The following is a 20,744-nucleotide window of genomic DNA, read 5'->3' as shown; positions in this document are numbered from 1 at the left end:
CCTCCAAATCAAAATATTATCTTCTCAGGTTTAAGGGTTAAATATTACATCTCTGTCCACAATCACTGGACCTTCTGCAAATAACCCCCTCAATATATACTGAGTGACTGATATTATATTATTCAATAAGAACTCTACTCCTTCTTTTATAACTCAGGAGAGAAAGAGCAAATAGATAGGTTTTCAGACGCAAAAGACAAAACATCCCTGCCACTGATAATATTAGTTATTCAATAACACTGAACAAGTAGGCCCTGAAGATGGGGTGATGAGTAACAGATAAGGCCCTGCTTTCAAAGTTTGTACATTCTGGTAGTAGAGGCAGAAAATGAAGCAACAAATAAATACAGCAAAAATATGCTCTGGAGAACCTGCTTGTGGGAGCTCCTCCTATCATGAGCCACGTAACACGATATAATATGAGCTATCTCCTTGTGTTCTCACAAGTTCTCCTAAGGTAGGGTCTGTAGAAATAGAAATAGAATCATTTGAAAAGATTTTTTAGTGGAATAGAGTTTTACCGAAGACACACTACGTTTCAGCTGTTGTGCTAAATGCTTCACTCGCATGCACTTCTACTTGGGAAGCCCCGTGTCGAAGATACGACTTGTAAAAGTCCCATATTTTAAAGCAACAAACAACTTGTTTGTTAAAACAACATGAGATGTGATACAGAGTAAGAAAACACAAACAATGAAGAGATAGTATTTTTATAATTGAGTTTTTGTATATTAAAGAAGAAGTTGTGTGTGTGGAAGCTTTTAATGATTGATGACATTTCCCTTTGCAGTTTATGTAGTTGCCACTGCTATTAGCTGTAGAATTCAAGAAATTAATATGAAAATATCAATTTCCTGACATACTTTAAAAGGAAATATAAAGGAGCCCAAACTTAGCATCAGAATAAATATTTACACAAAAATTATATATAACATTTTATATAGGAAGGTATAAGAAAAGAATGCTTAAAATATGGGTGGGGCCCCTGGAGGGCTCAGCGGGTAGAGCACCTGACTCTTGATCCCAGGGTCACGAGTTCAAGCCCGACACTGGGTGTGGTACCTACTTCAAAAAAAGGCCACGTGTTACTCATGATGGTTTCAGAACTATACATTTTCTTAAAGATTTATCTATTTTGAGAGAGAGAGAGAGAGAGAGAGAGAGAGAGCGTGCGTGCACGTGAGCATGAGTGGGAGGAGGGGCAAAGGGAGAGACTCTTCAGCAGATTCCCCGCTGAGCATGGAGCCCAGGGCAGGCCTGATCTCATGAAACCAAGTGTTAGAGGCTCAACAGACTGAGCCATTCAGATGCCACAAAACCATACATTTTTTATTAAGAAGGAAAGCACTTCCTAGTTTCCTGAATATACATTATATAGCATTTCTATTAAAAAATATGATTATGGGGGGGGGGCACCTGGGTGGCTCAGTCAGGTAACATCTGCCTTCAGTTCAGGTCACGATCCCAGGATCCTGAGATTGAGCCCCATGTCTGCCTCCTGCTCAGCGGGAAATGTGAGCACAAGTACGCTCTCTCTCTCTCTAATAAATAGAATCTTTAAAAAAAAATATGTGTGTGTATAAGTATAATATATATATATATATATATATAGTTATCATTGTTCAAGTAGATCTCAGAAAAAGATTTTCCCCATAACTGATATGTTTACAATTTTAATATAAGTAGTTTAAGTCACTTACATAGTTTAAGTAAATCTTGAATTTTGAAACTGTTAAAGGATTATCTTCCTCTTTAAAAACAGAAATTGTATTAAGAATATGCTTTTCCTCTTTTAGAATCATATCATCATTTTCTATAACATCAGGAGAAGAAAATTTAACATGAACTAATTCCTTAATTGGCAGGGTTGAATTCCCCGGGAGCTCAGACAACAACACCTACACCCTCAGAACTAAGCGGCACCTGGGACACATCTGCAAGGCGCATTTTTGCAGAGTGACCAGGAGGGAGCGCTTCAGCACCACACACAGGCATGAGCCCTGCAGACTCAACATTAAACTCAGAACCCAGCTTCCTTCTCTGACATCTATGGGGTTTTTTTTGTTGTTGTTCTTGTTTTAAAAATAATAAGGTCTTAGGATAGGTTATTTTACAGGGAATTAGGAAGATCATCCTCTGAAAAAGAAAATTAAAACATTTTAAATCCCAGTTGTCAGGGACTATTTACTATCAAGTGTTCAAAACAAAACAAAACAAAACAAAAAAGCAAACTTGAGGACTCGTACCCTCCTTTTAAACTTAAATTACATGACCTGGCATTCCTACCCTATAAAATCATTACAAATACGAAGTGGTTTTGGTGATAAATATGCATTACTCTAAAAAAACAGATTAGAAAAAACTATTTCTGTAACATCAAATCAACAAAAGGCTTTTAAATATCTTACAAGAAATCAGCATATTTTCTCTTGATTGCTCTACTTCACAGTATGATAACAACATCTTTTGATGTGCTTGACACATATATACGTTATATGAAACATACGGTTATTAAATGAGAATAATCAGGAGGTTTCCTATTATGACACTGTAACTCATGTGCAACTACAATTGATGTCACTTAGTGCATTTTCCCTGACAACCTGAATTATCTGCCCCTTGATATCCGGTTGAGAACGGTATCTATTGTATACAAACAACTTTAGTTTTTTCATTACAATTTTACCTCTAATGGGACATTTTGCAGGTGACAGAAACAAGTCTTTTTATAAAATTGTGTTTGACTTTGTCTTTCTCAATCCTGCATTAGGTTATGAGAGGTCATTTATTTCCCTGATAGTAAATTTCATCTAGAAATGAACTGTTCCTACAATTTTTTCTAGATGAAAAAATTTTTTTAAAGATTTTTTTTTTACTTATTTGAGAGAGAGAGAGAGAGCACGCGCATAAGTGAGGGGGATGAGCAGAGGGAGGGAAGCAGGCTCCCCACGGAGCAGGGATCCCAATGCGGGGCTCCGTCCCAGGCCCCCGGGGCCATGACCCGAGCAGAAGGCAGACGCTTAACCGGCTGAGCCACCCGGGAGCCCCAAGATGAGAATTTTGTAAAAGCCTTTTATTAAATAAGACTAGAGCCTTGGTGAAAGGTCGTAATTTCCTGGCTTCATTTGTGCTAATAGCAACAAACTGTTTGCTCTATTTGAAACTGGGTCAGGGATTAACCCAAGATTCTCCTGGTTACACAACCGGAATAGGGTCCTGCAGCTCGCCTAAGCAACTGTCATAGGCCAATGCTTCATGATCTGACAAGATAGAATTTTTAGAGTCTTCTTTGGGTGTAAAATAGTGATTCTAAGGTATGAAGCCTGAATCTGAAACTTTAAATCACCACAGCAAACAAAATGGAAAATATGTTTATTGTGCTCACTATTCCTACAATTTAGGACACTGATGAGTGAGTGGTGTTATCTAAACGTATAAAAAGTCTGCCTCTACACACGACGAGATGAGCGCTGGGTGTTATGCTATTTAAATAAAATTTTAAAATAATGAAAAATAAAGAATATAACGACTTCAGAAAAAATAAAAGTCTGCCTCTAGAGAGCAAATGTGCAAATTAAGCCTAAAGTAGAAATTATATCGAGAAAATAATAAAGACAACAAAAAAGACAACAAAAAAACTTGGTCAGAATTTCATGGTACTTATTACGCTGGCCCTGTGTGTATTACAGCTGCGCTGTTTGGAAGACACTAAAGCAGGGTAAGCAATAAATACACTCAAATGAGTAAATGCTTATGAGATCAAAATTATTGGGTGATAAACAAAGATGTGTGGGGAATAACTGCAGGGGAAAGATGACCTTGGAGCCAAAATTCCACGTAGGCACATCCCCCGTAGCAGGAGAACCCGCGCCACAGAACTTCTAGCCCTAACAATGCCAGGTGCTGTGAGCAGGAAAAATGATACAAACAAAACCTGGGGGTATGAGGGTGCAGCCAAGTCTTGTACATCCCGCAAACCAGTGTTCAAGTCACGGTTTTACCAATGTAGCGGAGGAAAGGATGCACAGCCTACATATAGATGCCTGAAGAATCTTGGGGACAAAAAACAACAAACTTCCAAACATTTAAAATTCTAAAAAAAAAATAATAATAATAATGACTAAGCCTCTTAATTACTGACAAATTCAGAATCCGTCTTTTGTTTCCCCAGTTAAAGCTTCTGTAACCTGCTACCTCCGGAGCATTCGCAAGGGGAGCTCTTCTTCTAACTGTGAGGACGCAGGAGAAACTGAACAGATCGTTAACAAACATGAGAGAAAAACCATTTCTGGAACACTATGACAGAAAACTTGTTTTAATTCGGAGAAAAGAGGAAATTTATTCTCAAAAGTTGCTGAAGCTACAGAACAATAATGAAACAATCCTAGTTTTAAAAGAGTAAAAAGCTGCAGTGTAGAGATAATCAAACGTTCTCTAAAAGAAAATAAACTATCAATCTTTCACAATTTGCTCTTAACAAGTTGAAAGACTTGCTGATTTTTTTCCGACCGATAATGAAGTCAGGAATCTACAGATAATGCTCGTTCCACCTCGCACTCCGAACCACTTCCAGGAAACCTTGTCAGGTGTCGGCCAAACCCTCCCGAACCCTCCAGAACTTCCTGACTCAAGCTGGGCCTGTGTCCCCGACTTTCAATGCAAATGGCAGTGAGTCTGCTCAGGAAGTGCGGCCCAAGGCAGAGGCAGCTGGCCTGCGGCTGGGGGGCCAGGCCCACAAAGGCGCTGCCTTTGCCCATCTTCGGGCCTCCTGCAGCAAGCGGGCTCCTTACACGCCGCTGAACACACTTCCCTGCCACCCCAGCCACCCCCGGCCACCCCTAGCTACACCTGCCACCCCCGGCCACCCCGGTCCCCGACTACCCCCCACCACCCTGGCCCCTCCAGCCACCCCCTGGCCCCCCACCCCCCGCCCCCCTGGCCACGCCCAGCTGCCCCAGTCCCCCTGCCCCCCCCCCGCCCCCGCTCCCTGCTCCGCACAGCACAGGCGGCCTGGGGACCGTCTCACGGGCACACGCAGAACCTCAGCCCGGAGCCAGAGCCACCGGGACAGAATTACAAACTCCCCACAAATTAGACCTGTGTCAACAGATAAAAGCGTTCTTTTTGATCTTCTTCTCTCTATACTTAAAGTTCCTACCGGGGCACTTCCTCCATTTAAAGAGAATCATTTAATCCGAATTAAGCAAAGGGAGACATATTCAACGTACTCCCGTTGACCTCACTCCACTTGTGAGGGTGTCACGATTGTCCCAAGCAGGTTCCAAGCAGGGATTCTGGTGCATTTTAACAGCATTCAGAACAGTAGGTAAAAGAGGAAATGGGGGATCCCTGGGTGGCCCAGCGGTTTGGCTCCTGCCTTCAGTCCAGGGTGTGACCCCGGGGTCCTGGGATCGAGTCCCACGTCCGGCTCCCTGCATGGAACCTGCTTCTCCCTCTGCCTGGGTCTCTGCCTCTCTCTGTCTCTCATGAATAAATAAATAAAATATTAAAAAAAAAAAAAGAGGAAATGGGCTTTAAAAGCAAGACCACAGGTGTGAGCCACGAGCAGTATTTAGTAGCCAGCACCAGCCACGTAGGCAAGAACCAGGTATTTGTAACAAGCTGGGGAGGCAAGTATCAAAACTATTTATGCTTTTACTAGAGCATCCTATTCTTTTGTGATTATATATAGATCTAAATAGAGAAAACATGCTTAGAATATGTGAGCAACAGAATTATTACACAAGGATAGAACACAGAATTATAATATTTGTAGTGCGTATCTTACAACTACCAGTTAACGCTAGCGTTCAATGCGTGCTTGACAAGCATCATCAAACATGTGTTCTCTCTTCAGGGCAGGGGACGTGGATGAGACATGAAACGGCTCCCAGCTGCAGGAAGCCTCCTTCCAGATGGACAGTAGGCCAAGGCAGTGGAAAACCACCAGCTGCTGGGATAAAGAAACTGGGGGGAAAGTCCTTTTCAAATAAGCCTCTTTGGCCTGATTTAACAAAGATAAGCCACTCATTCATTGTAAGGTGAATTGAATCTAGTACAAAATAGGAGAAACAGGATCTTCATCAATTCTTTCCTATGATGTTTAGCGGCTGTTATTTTACAAATGAATGCTATGCTGTTAGAAGTCCTAGGTCACTGACTTGGTTTTATTTTTTTAAAGATTTTATTTATTCATGAGACACACAGAGAGGCAGAGACACAAAGGGAGAAGCAGGCTCCATGCAGGGGGCCCGACGCGGGACTCGATCCCAGGACCCCGGGGTCACGCCCTGGGCTGGAGGTAGACGCTCCACCACTGGGCCCCCCGGGCATCCCAGGCCACTAACTTTAAAACATTACTTAAATTAGGAGTATTCATTACTAGTCTTAATTTTAGTTTGGCAGTTACAATTGTCTTTTCAAATTAGATCAAAAACAAATCTACGATCATTATATAAAAACCTGTTGATCCACACTCAGGTAATTAACACTGCTTGTATGAATTCATACTATTCACAAACAACAGTGATGATTTCTGATGGAATGCACTGTAAATCCACTTCATGGCGTTCTGAACATCACCTGGGTTTCTTCTCTTTCTGAGAAAAGGACAAAGCAGAGAGGTGCACGGACGCCACTGTGCTGCAGAGAGGTTTTCTCCAGCAGTCCGACGCCAGCACTTCCACTTCTCTCTTCCATACCTCCTTATAGCTTATAAATCTCAAAGCAAGTGAATAAAATCCCATTAGAAGCATTTTTGTCTTCTAAAGCCAATCTAAAAAATAGTCACAACAACAACAACAACAACAACAACAAAACAAAAAACAAAAAACAAAAAACAAGGGAGCAGATAAAGCTGGGGCTGTGTCTTAGGAAGAGAAGGTGGGCATCCAAGCACTATTTCCTATCTGAAGCGGCTGCAGGGGCGCCTTTCCTGGGTTTCTTTGTAAATAAACTTCTACTAACCTGGATTCATACTGTTATTATCAACATTCAGAAGAGAAACGGTTCTCTAAATCTCTGGAAAACACATTTCATAAAAGGACCGTCCTTATGTACAACCTCATTGTAACAACTTCAAAAGAAAAATTATGATTTTATTAAAACATTTAATATAGATATAACAACACATTTTTACTGTCTTTTTGACCATGGAAATATTTTTGTAGTTCCATAGAAAATTTGATGAATCTGCTGCTGATTTCCTACAGAGACTGCAATTTATTTATTTTTTTTTAGGTTTTTTTTATTACTGTTTTTTGAGACTGCAATTTAATCTAGGGTACAGGAAGTTTACTTAACCCTACATTATAAAAGTACCAGAATTATATTTATTAACTCCACTAATTAAAAGTGTATACACACATATTAATGTACACAAAGGTCAGGCTATATTTTTTAAATATCATGAAAAATAGTTTACACTATGTAAGTTCAGAAAATTGAACATGACCTATAAAATATATAAGCTTGAGTTGAAAATATAGCCTTTTATAGCTTAAGATCATCAGATAAACAAATATTTTTATTTCTGCAAGTAAGTAATAATCTGCTCAGTGTCTGGAAAAATTTAAAGAGTAGCTACTTAGCACAGCACCTCTATTCTTAACATTTTCTCTTCCGTAGTAGATCCACACTGTGATGATTCAGAATAAGCCTTTCCGGTGCGACACACCATCCCTTAAGTTTCCAAAGAGCACCTGAGCCACACGTAAGCGTATTTTCTTCTGTGGTGTGAATATTTTAAGGAGCCTATTGCTTTCTTAAGCCATTGCTCCTATTGTGCCCCTTTTCCAAATGTCCATTCGGGAAGTCCTAATTAAGGACACGTCTCCAAGAAGGCAGTAATTGCTCCAGGAACAGGCTGACGCCTTTTCCCCTGAGTTATTAGACACCAGCCGGCATGTATTTTAAGAGTCAGACTCATTTTCAAAACAACAACAAAAACACCTTTGAAGCCTACCTTTAAACATCCTGTTTGAGACCGTCCGTAGGGGGCTCAGCAAAGGCCTTTCCTGACAGGAAACCTGAAAACTGAGTCTAATTTTGGACCTATTTCATAGGAATTTTAAGAGAGGATTGACACTTCTTATAAGGCGGTAATACAAGTTTTCTGTGTGTGACGATTCAGGTCAGAGGGCTGCGGTGGACACGGGGAGGCAGCAAAACCGTTAGCCAGCTCAGGCCGGGAAGGAAGGAGAAACGGGCCAAGCCTTCCCTTGGTGTTTCAGCTCCGATGAGTGTTTTGAATGCTACTCTTTTTCCGGTTTCCCCCCCACCTTTGTCTCCTCTTAGAAAAACCAAAAGACCACGTCTGGACTATAGAGGCAGGTCACGGAAGAGTAGTGAGGAGTATTTGGGTATGAACGTCAAAGTGTTCCTTAAGGTACGACGGTAACAACAGGAGTTCTGTGCTCCAGAACTTAACATCTGGAAGGCACAGTTTACTAGGTCCAGCGCATGTTATTACTAGAAAAACCGGGATCCAAAGAAAGATCTAGGGGATCCCTGGGGGGCTCAGTGGTTGAGCGTCTGCCTTCGGCCCAGGGCGTGATCCTGGAGACCCGGGATCGAGTCCCACATCATGGTCCCTGCATGGAGCCTGCTTCTCCCTCTGCCTGGGTCTCTGCCTCTCTCTGTGTCTCTCAGGAATAAATACATAAAATCTTTAAAAAAAAAAAAGTGTATTGTCAAGGAAAGCATCCCCATTCTCTAAAAAAAAAAAAACAAAAAAAAAAAGATCTAACGCAGTGTTCCTAAGAATATCAACCTTATGACCTAATGACCTAGCTGTGCCAAGAAATATTTTATATACAAAAGAATCTTTCTTGGAAAAAAGGTGGTTTTTTTAACGTAGGATTGCTGTCTCTGAAAATCTATCATCATCTTTGCTTATGAGATTTTCTCTGAAGACCACAAGACTAAATACAATTAACATTTTTTTCTCAAACAGCTGTGTAAAGACTTTAGGCCTCCAAAGATACACTTGTATGTTAATTAGATTTCTTAAATTCATGCATAAAGACCAACCAACTTTACTTAAGAAGACATCAAGAAACCTTTTCCGGTCTGAAATATTTATCGCCTAACTATTTAAAATTGTATTTTATTTCACAGGACTGTCTTGGTGCTTAACCATTGTTCTGCGGCCTGGGGGTTTGCTCAAACAACTACAACCAGCGTTAAAAGTCCAAGTACAGATATTCTAATAGAGGGACTTGACAATTCAGTCTTTAGATTTAGAATGCAACGAGGTTTCCTCTAGAAAAAAGGATCCTAGGGGGATCCCAGGGGGGCTCAGCGGTTTGGCGCCTGCCTTAGGCCCAGGGTGTGACCCCGGGGTTCTGGGATCGAGTCCCGTATCAGGCTCCCTGCGTGAAGCCTCCTTCTCCCTCTGCCTGTGTCTCTGCCTCACTCTGTGTCTCTCATGAATAAATAGATAAAATCCTAAAAAAAAAAAAAAAAAAGAAAGAAAGAAAGAAAGAAAGAAAGAAAGAAAGAAAGAAAGAAAGAAAGAAAGAAAGAAAGAAAAAAGGATCCTGAGAATACCGGAATAAAAACTGAAAGTTCGCAGTGAAGCTCCAGGTGGAACTGAGGCACTGCCTTATCCTGTTCGTCGTCTTCATAAATCCCGCGTCTTGTCGCACCTGCTCCCACACCTGCACGCGGAGAACCTGCCGCCGGCCTCCCCGGCCTCCCTGGTGGAGGAGCGTGGCCTGCTGGAGCGGGGAGGGACCTGCCCCCCGCCCCGCCCCTGTCCAGGACAAGTGGAAGCTGGGGGTCACTCTCTGAGATGCGCAACAGATCTAACGTCATCGACTGAACTGCACAATACCCCAGGGTGTTTTTCCATTTCTAAAATAACATCATTATATGAAGACATCCAATAAAAAGCCCAAACGATATTTAGGAGGCCTCCTCCATACGCCCTTACACTAAGAGTGTATGGAGACTCTCAAACATCAACGCAGTGTCCACCTTGAACGACCGGCTTATTCCCAGGACACTCCTAATCAAGACAAATATTCTATATAAATACGTCCACGCATACATACACCAGCGGTACATACGATCACATTACCTGTGTAATGTCGCAGGCGCGGATCGACGAGCGAACGCGTCAATGACATACACAGGCATCGGTGAGAACGACCAGAAGAGGGACCGAGTGCAATGTACCGGGGGCCACTTCTTCCATCCTAGGAGATACACGTTCAGTCTAGACTCATGTCACCTCTCATGTCATTTGCCTTTGTACTGAGTCCAAGTTAAAAAGTCACGGTATTGATGTACTGGGGAAGATTCTCGGGTGTATTAAAGGGCTCCTGAATTTTGAGAACTAACTGAATCTTTGGAAGTAAGAAATTGTTGATGACTTTCAGGTAATGATAATGGTGTTCTGCTTACAGTTTATAAAAAGCATTTTTTTTTAATCTCTGGAAATTACATACTGAAATAATTATGAATGGAATAATGTGACCCGCTTCAAAAATAGCTAAAGGTGAGGGAAGGTAAGAAGCAGGTAAGGGTACAAACAGAGTAAGATGGGCTATGAATTGATAACTGTTGAAAGTGGGATACGGGGCAGCCTGGGGGGCTCAGCGGTTTAGCACCGCCTTCGGCTCAGGGCGTGATCCCAGGGTCCCGGGATCGAGTCCCGCGTTGGGCTCCCTGCATGGAGCCTGCTTCTCCCTCTGCCTGTGTCTCTGCCTCTCTGTGCGTCTCCCATAAATAAATAAATAAATAAATAAATACAATCTTAAAAAAAAAAAAAAAGAAAAGAAAATAGGTGAGACACACAGGAGGTTAGTTTACCGTATTTATTTTTTATTTTCCAAAATAAAATCATAAAAGCTCATTCTGATATGAGCTCAGAGAACACACCAATTTTCCAGATAAAAGGCTTTTCTATGTTAGGATTATCTATGCTGTTCATATTAGTAGTATTTGCTGACAATAAAAAATGGCCGGTAGGCATGTTCTCCTGGACGTCAACCAAAAATCAAAATGTAACCTGTGAATGTGTAACTAATATATTTAGGAAACTTACATTATGTGGTTTATGAAATCTGTGGATAAATTCAAAGAGCTGTAAACTGTTATTTTTTTTACTTCCTAATCAGAAAGACCAACTGAAGAAAATAACTGTAAGTCGAGCTCAATCATCCCTAACAAATATACATTCTTTTCGTTATTTCCTAAGTGATGAGCAAGTTCTGCAGCAAGTGTGTGGTCACTGAATTGAAAAGGGAGGGCTCCAGTTAAACGTTAGGTTTCATCATGTTTTTCCCAGACATCTGATCTTAAATAGTTCTGGATGAATACAGATAGCGGGACATAACGTCAAGACTGTGGGGAAGCAATCCATGAGGTAGAAAGCGTGTGCCCATTTACCGTCAAGAAAGATTCAGGCCGTAGGCAATGAATAGTGGCCCCAGGTATCTCAGGTATGGATGCGACAAGAAGACATACGAAATTTCATGGTACTGCTGCAATTTCTTTCCTTTTTTTTTTTTTTAAGATTTTATCTATTTATTCACGAAAGACAGAGAGAGAGGCAGAGACCCAGGCAGAGGGAGAAGCAGGCTCCATGCAGGGAGCTGACGTGGGTCTCGATCCCGGGACCCCGGGGTCATGCCCTGAGCCCGAGGCAGATGCTCACCCGCCGAGCCACCCAGGGATCCCTAGTTTTCCAATTTCAAATAGTCTCCATGTTGTCTTCATAAATTACACACATTCCAAATATTCAAATATTTTCATAACCAAATTACAGAGTCACACTGTGTCTTCTTAGCATAAGTAGGAAAACCGTTTGTTAGACCACGCAGCCTCCTTTAACCTGGAGAATGGCACTGCTGTGCCCATGACCCTGCTTAGTGAAGCGGGGAGCAGGTGATGTTTATGAGCACCTTCTAGGCATCCGGGCTACGCCGCGCCTCTTCATCTAGATAACGGATATTCACCACGTAGGCTCAATGCAAATACTGTCTCCTCTACAAAACTTCCTTGGACCTCCCCCTGAACAGCCTCGAGTAGATTTCTAGACGCCCTGCTCCACGAACCTTTCATAATCATCGCCACGTGAGTCTTCTCCCACCAGACCACACAGCACGTCTGTCCTGCTCACCGGTCCCTAGCACAGCACGTGGTGCCCGGATTAGGGAGCCAGGCCCTGCCTGATTCACCTGCGAGCTTCAAACAAATGCCGAGGCCTGGACCCAGAGATTCTAAAATAATCAGTAGGAATGAAGTGGAGGCCAGGAATTGACGGTCTTTAAAAATACCCAGGGGATTCTGATGGGCAGTTAAGGTTGAGAGTCCTAATAACATACAGAGATCGGTACGGCCCTCTAAACATCCCTAAAGACCAGACTGTGAGTATCCTTGAGGTCATTTTCACCTGTGACGCCTACTAAGTAGTTAACGGCATTAACAGGAAGTTTGATGTGCCGTTAATAAAAAAGATATTTGGATTTTCCTCAATATCAAGAAGAGAAAAGAACAAAGTCATGGCTGGAAAGTACTCAAAATCAAGCCAACTAATTCATGACGAAACCTGTTATCAATAAGTAATTGTAAGCTCTCCATTTGCTGCCTTCTGTTCCAGGACTGTCCTTACGTGACTGCACTTGCTTCTGGAAGCCTTGTCTTGGAAGCATCCCCAGGCCTTATGCTGCGTACGCATCTGGCACCTCACGCTGCTGAAACTGCACCTCCCGAGGTCACCAACAGTCGCCTGAGCGCTAAATTTAAAGGACATCATCTTATTCACCTTAAAATGCCTGCTGATCACGCGTCGCCTCTGGCTTTGTGACACTGCACCCCCCGGTTCCCTCCTACTGGCCCCATAGGTACTGCCCCCCACGATTCTGTCCTAAGGTTTCTCCTTTGCTCCACCTTCTCGGGTGAATGCATCAAGTCTCGGGACCATCTATACACAGATCACACCCAAATCTCTTGCTCTTCAAATTCAAGATACGTTCGGGAATCTTCCCTTGCAGGTCAGACAAGTCCAAATCGAGACTGTCCAAGCAAAAGGAAAAAAATGATTTTCTGCTCTGTGTTCCCCAACTCAACGGTGCCATCATCCCAACTAGTTGCTGGGGTCAGGGATCTGGGGGTCACCCATGACCCCTTCTTCTTCCCTATTCCTCAATCAAGTCCTATCAATGCCAGTTTCTGAACAGCTCTGGAATCTGTCTCTGCTCCACATCCACCACCCTCGTGTGAAGCAGCCCGGCAGCCTGCACACCAGCTTCTCTGATCCACCCCTGCTCCCTCTCAGCCTCACTCCATGGAAGCCAGAACTGTCTTTTGAAAATTAAGTCTCGATGGGTCTTTACCCATCTTAAGGGTCTTCAGACCCTTAATCGCAGCCCAGGGTCCTCTGCATCAAGTCCAAAGCCCTTCAAGCGGCTACGCAGTCCATGCAAGACCTGGCGCCCGTTGCCCAAAGCCTCCACTCTTGCCACTCTGGGCACGACGTCAGACACAGCGAGTTCAGGGGCCGCCTCTTCCCTGCGGCCCTGTGCACATTCTACTTTCTCTTCCTGGAACGGTCTTGGCCTCTTTCCTCTATTTAACTGGCTGACACACATACCCTTCCGTCTTCAGACAGCGACTGCCTGCAGGTGGAGTGTCACTTCTGTGACCCCAGAACCCTGCATCTGACGCTGCTCCTAGTGCTACCCTGGCAGCAGGAACGTCCAGGCTCAGGAAGCACCACCGTAGCCTCCTTGTCCACCGCACTTTGCCTGCGCATCTGCTCCCGCCCAGCTATTTTATAAGGTGCCTGTGGGCCAGGCCATGTGGCATAGGGACCGCTGCGCCCTTGGCACCGCCATGGCAGCGGGCACTGCGTACACCCAGTATCCGTGGGATGACAAAATCACACAAGTAAAGGTCGATAAACCTGCGTGTGAATGCAGCTGTGCCTTCTTCCTTTAAGCTTATTTCTGAGCCTTTGCAAAAGTCGTTCCTTCTTTCAGACTGGAGCCATCCCAGTGGGCTGCTTCTCATTCTTCTAGCTCCTCGTGAACTCGCAGCCGTCTCTGAGACACCTGCCCACACAGACCGTCGAACGCGTTCCCCTCGGTTCTCCTCTCTCAAAATGCTGTGACCTTCCTATCACTTGTCAACCACCTTGCATTTGGTTACCTCAGTGTGTTTCACACTGCCCGGGAGGGACTATGCCTGCGGCGACACCACTGTCCGTCTGCACTTGGCGCGACGCCGGCGCCTGCAGGGGTTCAACTCGTATTTGATGAACAGGAGTAGACCGCTACCGTTTATGGGAGACTAATGTTTCTACACCGTGTTACTTCCCATCGAAATTTAACTATTTCCCTTTTTTTAAAGATGTTATTTATTTACGTATTTGAGAGAGAGAATGAATGGGGGGGGGGAGAGCAGGAGGGAGAAGCAGACGCCCCGCTGAGCGGGGGCCCCAATGTGAGCGAGATGTGAGTGACCACAGGACCGGGGGATCGCGACCTGAGCCGAAGGCAGGCGCTTAACCGGCCCAGCCACCCAGAAGCCCCCAAGTTTGACTATTTCTTAAGTGAAATCTGTGTCGACCATAAAACAGGTCTATCAGGAGAGTTCTCTCCCTTCCCTTTTATTCACTCAGCTGAAATGCTAACCAGCAGCAAAAACAAAAACAAAACAAAACAGGCAAAAAACAAGTAGAGATGTCACAAAAATTAATCATTAAGCATTTCCACTATTGTCCTTAAGTGGACAGTAAGGAGAAGCACGAAGCCCTGGAAGAGACGCGGCCTTGCCTTTCAGATCCTGTACGTATCCCTCTTTGCAGCTGTGCATGAGCTGAAGGATCCACCTGTGCTGGGCCCCGATACACTGCCAAGCAGGGTCTCCCGGCGCATGAAGGTCAGACAGGTACCTGGAAAAGCAAAGCAAAGGCTGACCACGTGGGCTTCCTCTGTGCCTCTCTCTCTGTGTCTCTCATGGATAAATAAATAAATCTTAAAAGGAAAAAAAAAAAGGGAGGGCCCTTAAACAGTGGGGGCTCACCTGGTACAGGGCTGCCTGGAGGTCGGCCCAGCAGCTGGCCCTCTACCCTTCCCTGACTGCTGCAGGCAGCACACAGGCTGTGGCTGTGCTGAGAACAGGACGAATCAGTTAACAGGACCCTGGGACGACAACTACAACCTAACAACATAGTTAGCCTGGCATCGATACCGCCACCCAATACGAGGCTTTTTTCACCTAGAATACGACTGCCGTACGGTACACGGTGCCGTCTTTCCGGAAAACAAGTGACTGCACCCCTTCGTGCTGGAGATTTGTCTTGGCGTTCTCCTTTCACAGGCCTGTTCTGCCCCGAGGACCGCTGCAATACTTTCTCCTCAGATGTTAGTAGTAAAGCACAGGAACATTCTTCCAGGGAGGCTGCTTCCTTTTAAATTCTTAAGCTACTGAATAGGAACAGAAATGGTCCGTTTTAAGAGCTCAGTGCAGCTCGAGAAATCAAACTCTTTTGCTTAACCACTCTTAAAATCCGGTTTCTTTAGCGTGGTGACCAGGCCCTGGCAAGATTCAACTGTAAGCCCTGATGTCATCTTGTTAAAGGGTACCACATTAAAAGAGCTCTATAAAGAAAGACAAGTGTGTCATCTTGCAGACTCTGCAGCCTCACGATGCAAAAGTACGGCCTATGGTAGGCGTTTCCTTGGTTAAGTGACTTAATCCGATAAAGGTCGTCTTTTCCTTCAGTGTGCAGTGTAAGGAGTGCAAGGGCTGAACACGCAGGCCTGAACGGCTGCTCCACTTGCGCGTAGAGCTCCTCCAGCACTCTGCTGTCGGTGTGTTTTCTCTTCCTTGTGATTCTCTTCCTAATATTTTCTTTTCTCTGGCTTATTTTATTTAAGAACAGAATATATCACACATATAGGAGACCAAATATGTTAATCAGCCGTTTGCATCGTGGGTAAGCCTTCCAGTCGGCCTTAGGCGGCTAAGCTTCAGCAGCCAAGCTTCCGGGGAATCAAGTTACAGGTGGATCTGGCCGGAGCGGCTCCTGCCTCAGACCCCTGGCTGTCCGGCCCACCGGTCCACCGGCCCACCGCAGCTGCAGTTCAAAGATCTTTGTTTAAAATGTGGTACGCGTTACTGCTGCTTCTTCTAAAACCGTACATCAAAGAACACTTGACAGCTTTTTTAGAGGGGAAGTGTAAAAAAATGCTAATTATGATTACGATGAGCAGAGGCTCGATATTTTAAACTTTAAGCACTGATCTTTTTAGCCATTTTCTGACACGGTTTTTAACAATTACCAGCGACAGGCTCACATTCGTACCGAAAACATGTAACTTTGCTTCTCACTGAAGCTACAAAAAGGAGAGTAAAAATAGAAGTTTTTAATTGGACAAGACAGCAAACCAGAGTGAAACGATACAGTAGTGATTTGATCTTCCGTGGCACCACGCGTAACTTCAATTATGTAAGAGAACTTACTAAAGATGTACTTTGCTGATGATAAAGCATCAAGTCTCCACTGCTTGATGCTCAGAGTACCTATGGTCATAGATTCCCAAGTCCAACAGACATCTGACCTGGTTGTGATGTTGTTTTTCTTATTTATTAATAACTAAAAGCTTAATTTAAAAAAGGATAACAGAATTAATTGCTCAGTGTCTTCTCAAACCATCAAAAATAAAATCATGATTATAAATAAGTCAACGACTTGATATTCTTGCTGACATTCTTGTCTTTTCCCTTTAAAATGACAGGAAAAAAGCACCTCAATAGGCCATTTAAAAAAATTTTTTTTGACATCTTGGTCGTAAGGACTACAAAGTAGTGATTCACTAAATAAATAAATCATACATTCTAGAAGCATGAATATATTACTACTGGCAAATTTAAAAGCGTAAGTATAAACAGGTAAATAAATACAAAGCACAATTAAGTAGCGTAGTCGGATACAGATAATAAGACACTAACCAGCTGTGCAACCCGGGACAAGAGGATTAACCTCCTTGGAGTTGTTTCTTTATATGTTAAAAAAAAAAAAAAAAAAAAAAAAAGCAGATGGATAACTAACATGTGGTTTACTTCTAGCTTTAAATTTTCACGATGCTGGAAGACAGAAAAAATCCCCCAAATACATTCTTTCCTGTGGAGACAGCTGAGAGAAAAGTAGAGACGGGCTTTGAAAGCAGAGGAACAGGAGTCCTATTCTGAGCTGTGTGCGCCGAGCAAGAACGACGTCTGCGGCGATTTCCCCGCCTTTGTAACGGGCCTCGGACAAATGCCCTGCAAGGCGACGGCGTGGACTAGAAATGACATACGCCGCTCGTGTAACGCGCTGCCCAAGCGTCCTACGTGCTCCAGGTCGCGGCAGGGTCCGGGCTCTCGCCTCCCCTTCCAACATCTCCTGTCCCTTTCCCCTTCGGCCACACAAATGTGTTGGCAAGAACAACGGCTCATGCTGCTCCTGTTCTCAGTCACCAGGAACACAGGGCTGCGTGTGGACCCCGTCCCCTCCCCTGCAAACACGCAGCTTTGGGGCCGACCCTCTCTCATACCTGCAAATTATCTCAGTGGTCATATGGTGACAACAGCCAAATGCATAAACATATGCCATCGGTCTATTATTTTATAAGTACTGGATATTCCATGAACTTCACCGATTAAGGAGGGGGCATTAAGTTTGGAAAGTAACAGCTTATTCTGAGGACAAAGGCCACATTCAGAATACGCCAGCAGAAAGTAATGTTAATATTCTTCAATCACAGATATAAAAGGCTTGTAACGCATATGCCGCCTCCAAATCCTGGTAGGAACATCACATACATAGGAGTTGTTGACTGCTTATGTGCCAGTTGCTATACTAAACCCTTAAATGTATTCTTGATTGTCTTTCCAACTGCCCTGAGACGTGGATTGTGTCATCAAGTCATTTCCCAGAGGAAGACACTGAGAACGCAAGTAAGCCGCCAAAAGGGACAGCTGGTTGACACCATGCGCACCGCTTCCTTCTGAGGCCTTCTCGTCATGCCCTGCGGTGTCCACCACTTTTTACGGTAGTGCAACTTTTTTTAATTTATTTTTTTATTTTTTCTATTCGATACAAAAACCTTTCACAATTTTGTCCACCGCTGAGCCGGGGCCCACCCGACGGCACGAAGAACGACATTGCCGTACGTCTAACACACCGGGAGCCTGTGCCCGGTGGCCTGTGGGGGCCCACTCGGTGCAGCACCATCGCGTCCCGCGAGGCTGCGAAGGCCGTCACGGAGCAGCTGGGGGTAACGCCTGCAGGGACCCCGCTTCCCTCGCCCCGACACGCAGTCTCCCTGCCCTGACGACTCCCAAATTTACCGGCAGACAAAACAGCTCTGGTGTGCCCTAGGAGGCACCTGTGAATTTCTGCTATTTGTCTCCCCCCTCCCCGTCTCATCAGCATGCTAACTCCCCCAAGTTAGCTTCCGGGGTTACATGACGTGCCCAGCGCTACACAGAAACATGCGACTTATCAAGGTGCTTGCAGGTGGTGGTTTACCTTATGTAACGTTTTTGGTCGTGTAAAGTCGATGGCGTCTCAAGCAATTTAGCCAGAAGTAATTCTCTTAAAGCTTCAATCCGTGTTTCTACTTCAGCGTAGTCTATTTAAAAAGGAAAGAACATATAAGATTTACGGAAAGGAAATTTAACAATCAAGTTATGGCAAGTAGAACAGTGACTGCCGTGGGGGACAGGGTTTGACTAAGAGGGGGCACAAGGGAGCTTCCTGCACTGACAGAAACTTCCTGCCCAGGGTGTGGGTAACGTAGGTGCGCACATTTGTCAGGCTCGCTGGCCTGGAAGATGTAAGGTCTGTGCATTTCACTGCATGTACGTTTATCACAATAAAAAAAATGGAATTAAGCTTTCTGAGTCCTTATGGATTTCATTTACTAATTGATTAAAGCCCCGTGATATTTCTCTAGTTGATATGAGGCATTACCACAGGACATTCCAGGCTTTTCATATTTTCTGTAACTCCTGCACTAGAGCTCATTTCAAAAGTTTAGCTCACTTTAAAATAAGGTTAGAATTCATTGAAAGTGGCTTTTTTAAAAAAAGATTTTATTTATTTCTTTGAGAGAGAGAGAGAGAGTATGAACGGGGGCAGAGGGAGAAGCAGGTGCCCCGCCGCGCGGGGAGCCCGACATGGGGCTCGATCCCAGGACCCCGGATCATGACCTGAGCCAACGGCAGACCCGTAACTGACTGAGCCACCAGGTGCCCTTAACAATGGCTTTTCTAAAGAGAGAAAATTAAGATTGTAGGTTCCCATCTCTATAAAATATCTGTTATTAATTCTTTCCAGTAGAAAGGATTTTTTTAGTGGCAACATGGTTAACAAGCAGCAAAGAACGTCATGACTCATCTATCCCATAGCCGTGGTCTTTCATTTTCACTACATCTTGGTAAGAAAAGCCATGTTACTTTTGAGGTAATCGTCTCGCTTTTTCAAAAGAGTAAACAAAAACTAAAATGCACGTGACTTTGTTTGCGGAATGTATTCCACATTCTTCCTATACAAGGAAAGCAGGAGATCAAAAAGTAATAAACCTTACATTTCTTGAAAACTTGCACCTCCGTCTTCCCAAAGAGCGACTTGGCCTTTTCATAATCATTAATGACCACATCGTAATCACCCTTTAAAATAAAACATTTTGGAGAATGTCAGTAAAATATCATGAACACATCTGGTTAAGATTCCAAAAAGAAAAAGACAAAAAACAAAACAAAACAAACAACAACAACAAAAAAAACGGAATTTCAATTAAATGTCTTTAAGCCTTAAAGAGCCCTCAAATTCTGAGACTTAGCAGGTCTGTACGGTCAGGACAGCGTGGCACGGGCACAGGAGCACGCATCTACCTTCTGAATGTTCCTCTCAATGTTCAGGGGGAGGTTGAAGAGGAATTTGAATCTCTGGAGCACGTTGAGCGCGTTTCTAGTGGAATCCGCCTTGTCCTTTCGACCCAGCACCTCTTGGAATAACGTGTCCGCGGTGTTACTCGCTCCTGTTGAGGACAAAGCAAGGGCGGCTCACGCAGGGCACCACATGGGTGCTGCCCTGGCCCACGTCCGCGCTCAGCACACGCGCTCGGACGCGGGCTGCGTCCCCTCTCTGGTGCTTGGCTGACCCTTTTCCACTTTGCCTGCGGGTCCCTTCACCCGCGGGGAACCGCATCCCCCTGAAAACAGCGTCGTTCCCAGGCCCACGAGCCCACGTCTACGGAGGCCCCCGCCCATTCCACGTCGGTTACGGGCCTGGGGCGGTCGCCCTCGCTCAGGCCTCAGCTGGACGCCACACGCTCAATGCTCTCGGGTCCGTGTCTGTGTTACACGGTACGAAAACAGGAAGAAAATACTCATTTTTTAAAAATATTTATTTATTTATTTGTGAGAGACACAGACAGAGAGAGGCAGGAGCGCTGCTCGAAAGGAGCTGTGGAACCGATCCTATTTCTTGAAAAAATGACCTGCTTAGGCAGGAGGCACGAACAACTGCACAAGCAACTTAAAGGACAAACTTTAGCCTATCGCTAGGTAATCGACATTTACTTCTTAAACCACCAAATTCAATTCATACACAAACTGGATACTTTATATATGGGATTTTTTTTCTCTGCCTAGAAGGCTTCAAACGGCACAAAGCACTATAAATGAAAGAGGTGCTTTATCTAGAGCCAGACTCACTGTGTACAGAGAGGGCTTAACTTTGT

General features: G+C 44.2%; 1 protein-coding gene across 6 annotated transcripts in view; it reads right to left on the bottom strand.

Annotated features, from left to right (window-relative positions):
- The window catches only part of EXOC2 (exocyst complex component 2), a 225,791-nt gene that overhangs the window by 107,999 nt on the left and 97,048 nt on the right, over positions 1 to 20,744 (bottom strand). For all 6 annotated transcript variants that reach the window (XM_055322773.1, XM_055322774.1, XM_055322775.1 and 3 more), the window contains 4 exons: positions 19,894 to 20,039; positions 19,587 to 19,668; positions 18,527 to 18,629; positions 14,784 to 14,902 (listed from right to left, as the gene is read on the bottom strand). In XM_055322773.1, coding sequence (XP_055178748.1) covers positions 14,784 to 14,902; positions 18,527 to 18,629; positions 19,587 to 19,668; positions 19,894 to 20,039 — 450 coding nt within the window. The remainder of the gene's footprint in view (positions 1 to 14,783; positions 14,903 to 18,526; positions 18,630 to 19,586; positions 19,669 to 19,893; positions 20,040 to 20,744) is intronic.

The sequence above is a fragment of the Nyctereutes procyonoides genome, unplaced genomic scaffold (assembly GCF_905146905.1).
Source record: "Nyctereutes procyonoides isolate TBG_1078 unplaced genomic scaffold, NYPRO_anot_genome, whole genome shotgun sequence".
NCBI lineage: Eukaryota > Metazoa > Chordata > Mammalia > Carnivora > Canidae > Nyctereutes > Nyctereutes procyonoides.
The sequence above is the reverse complement of the archived record's forward strand: the minus strand, read 5'-3'. Positions and strand labels throughout refer to the sequence as shown.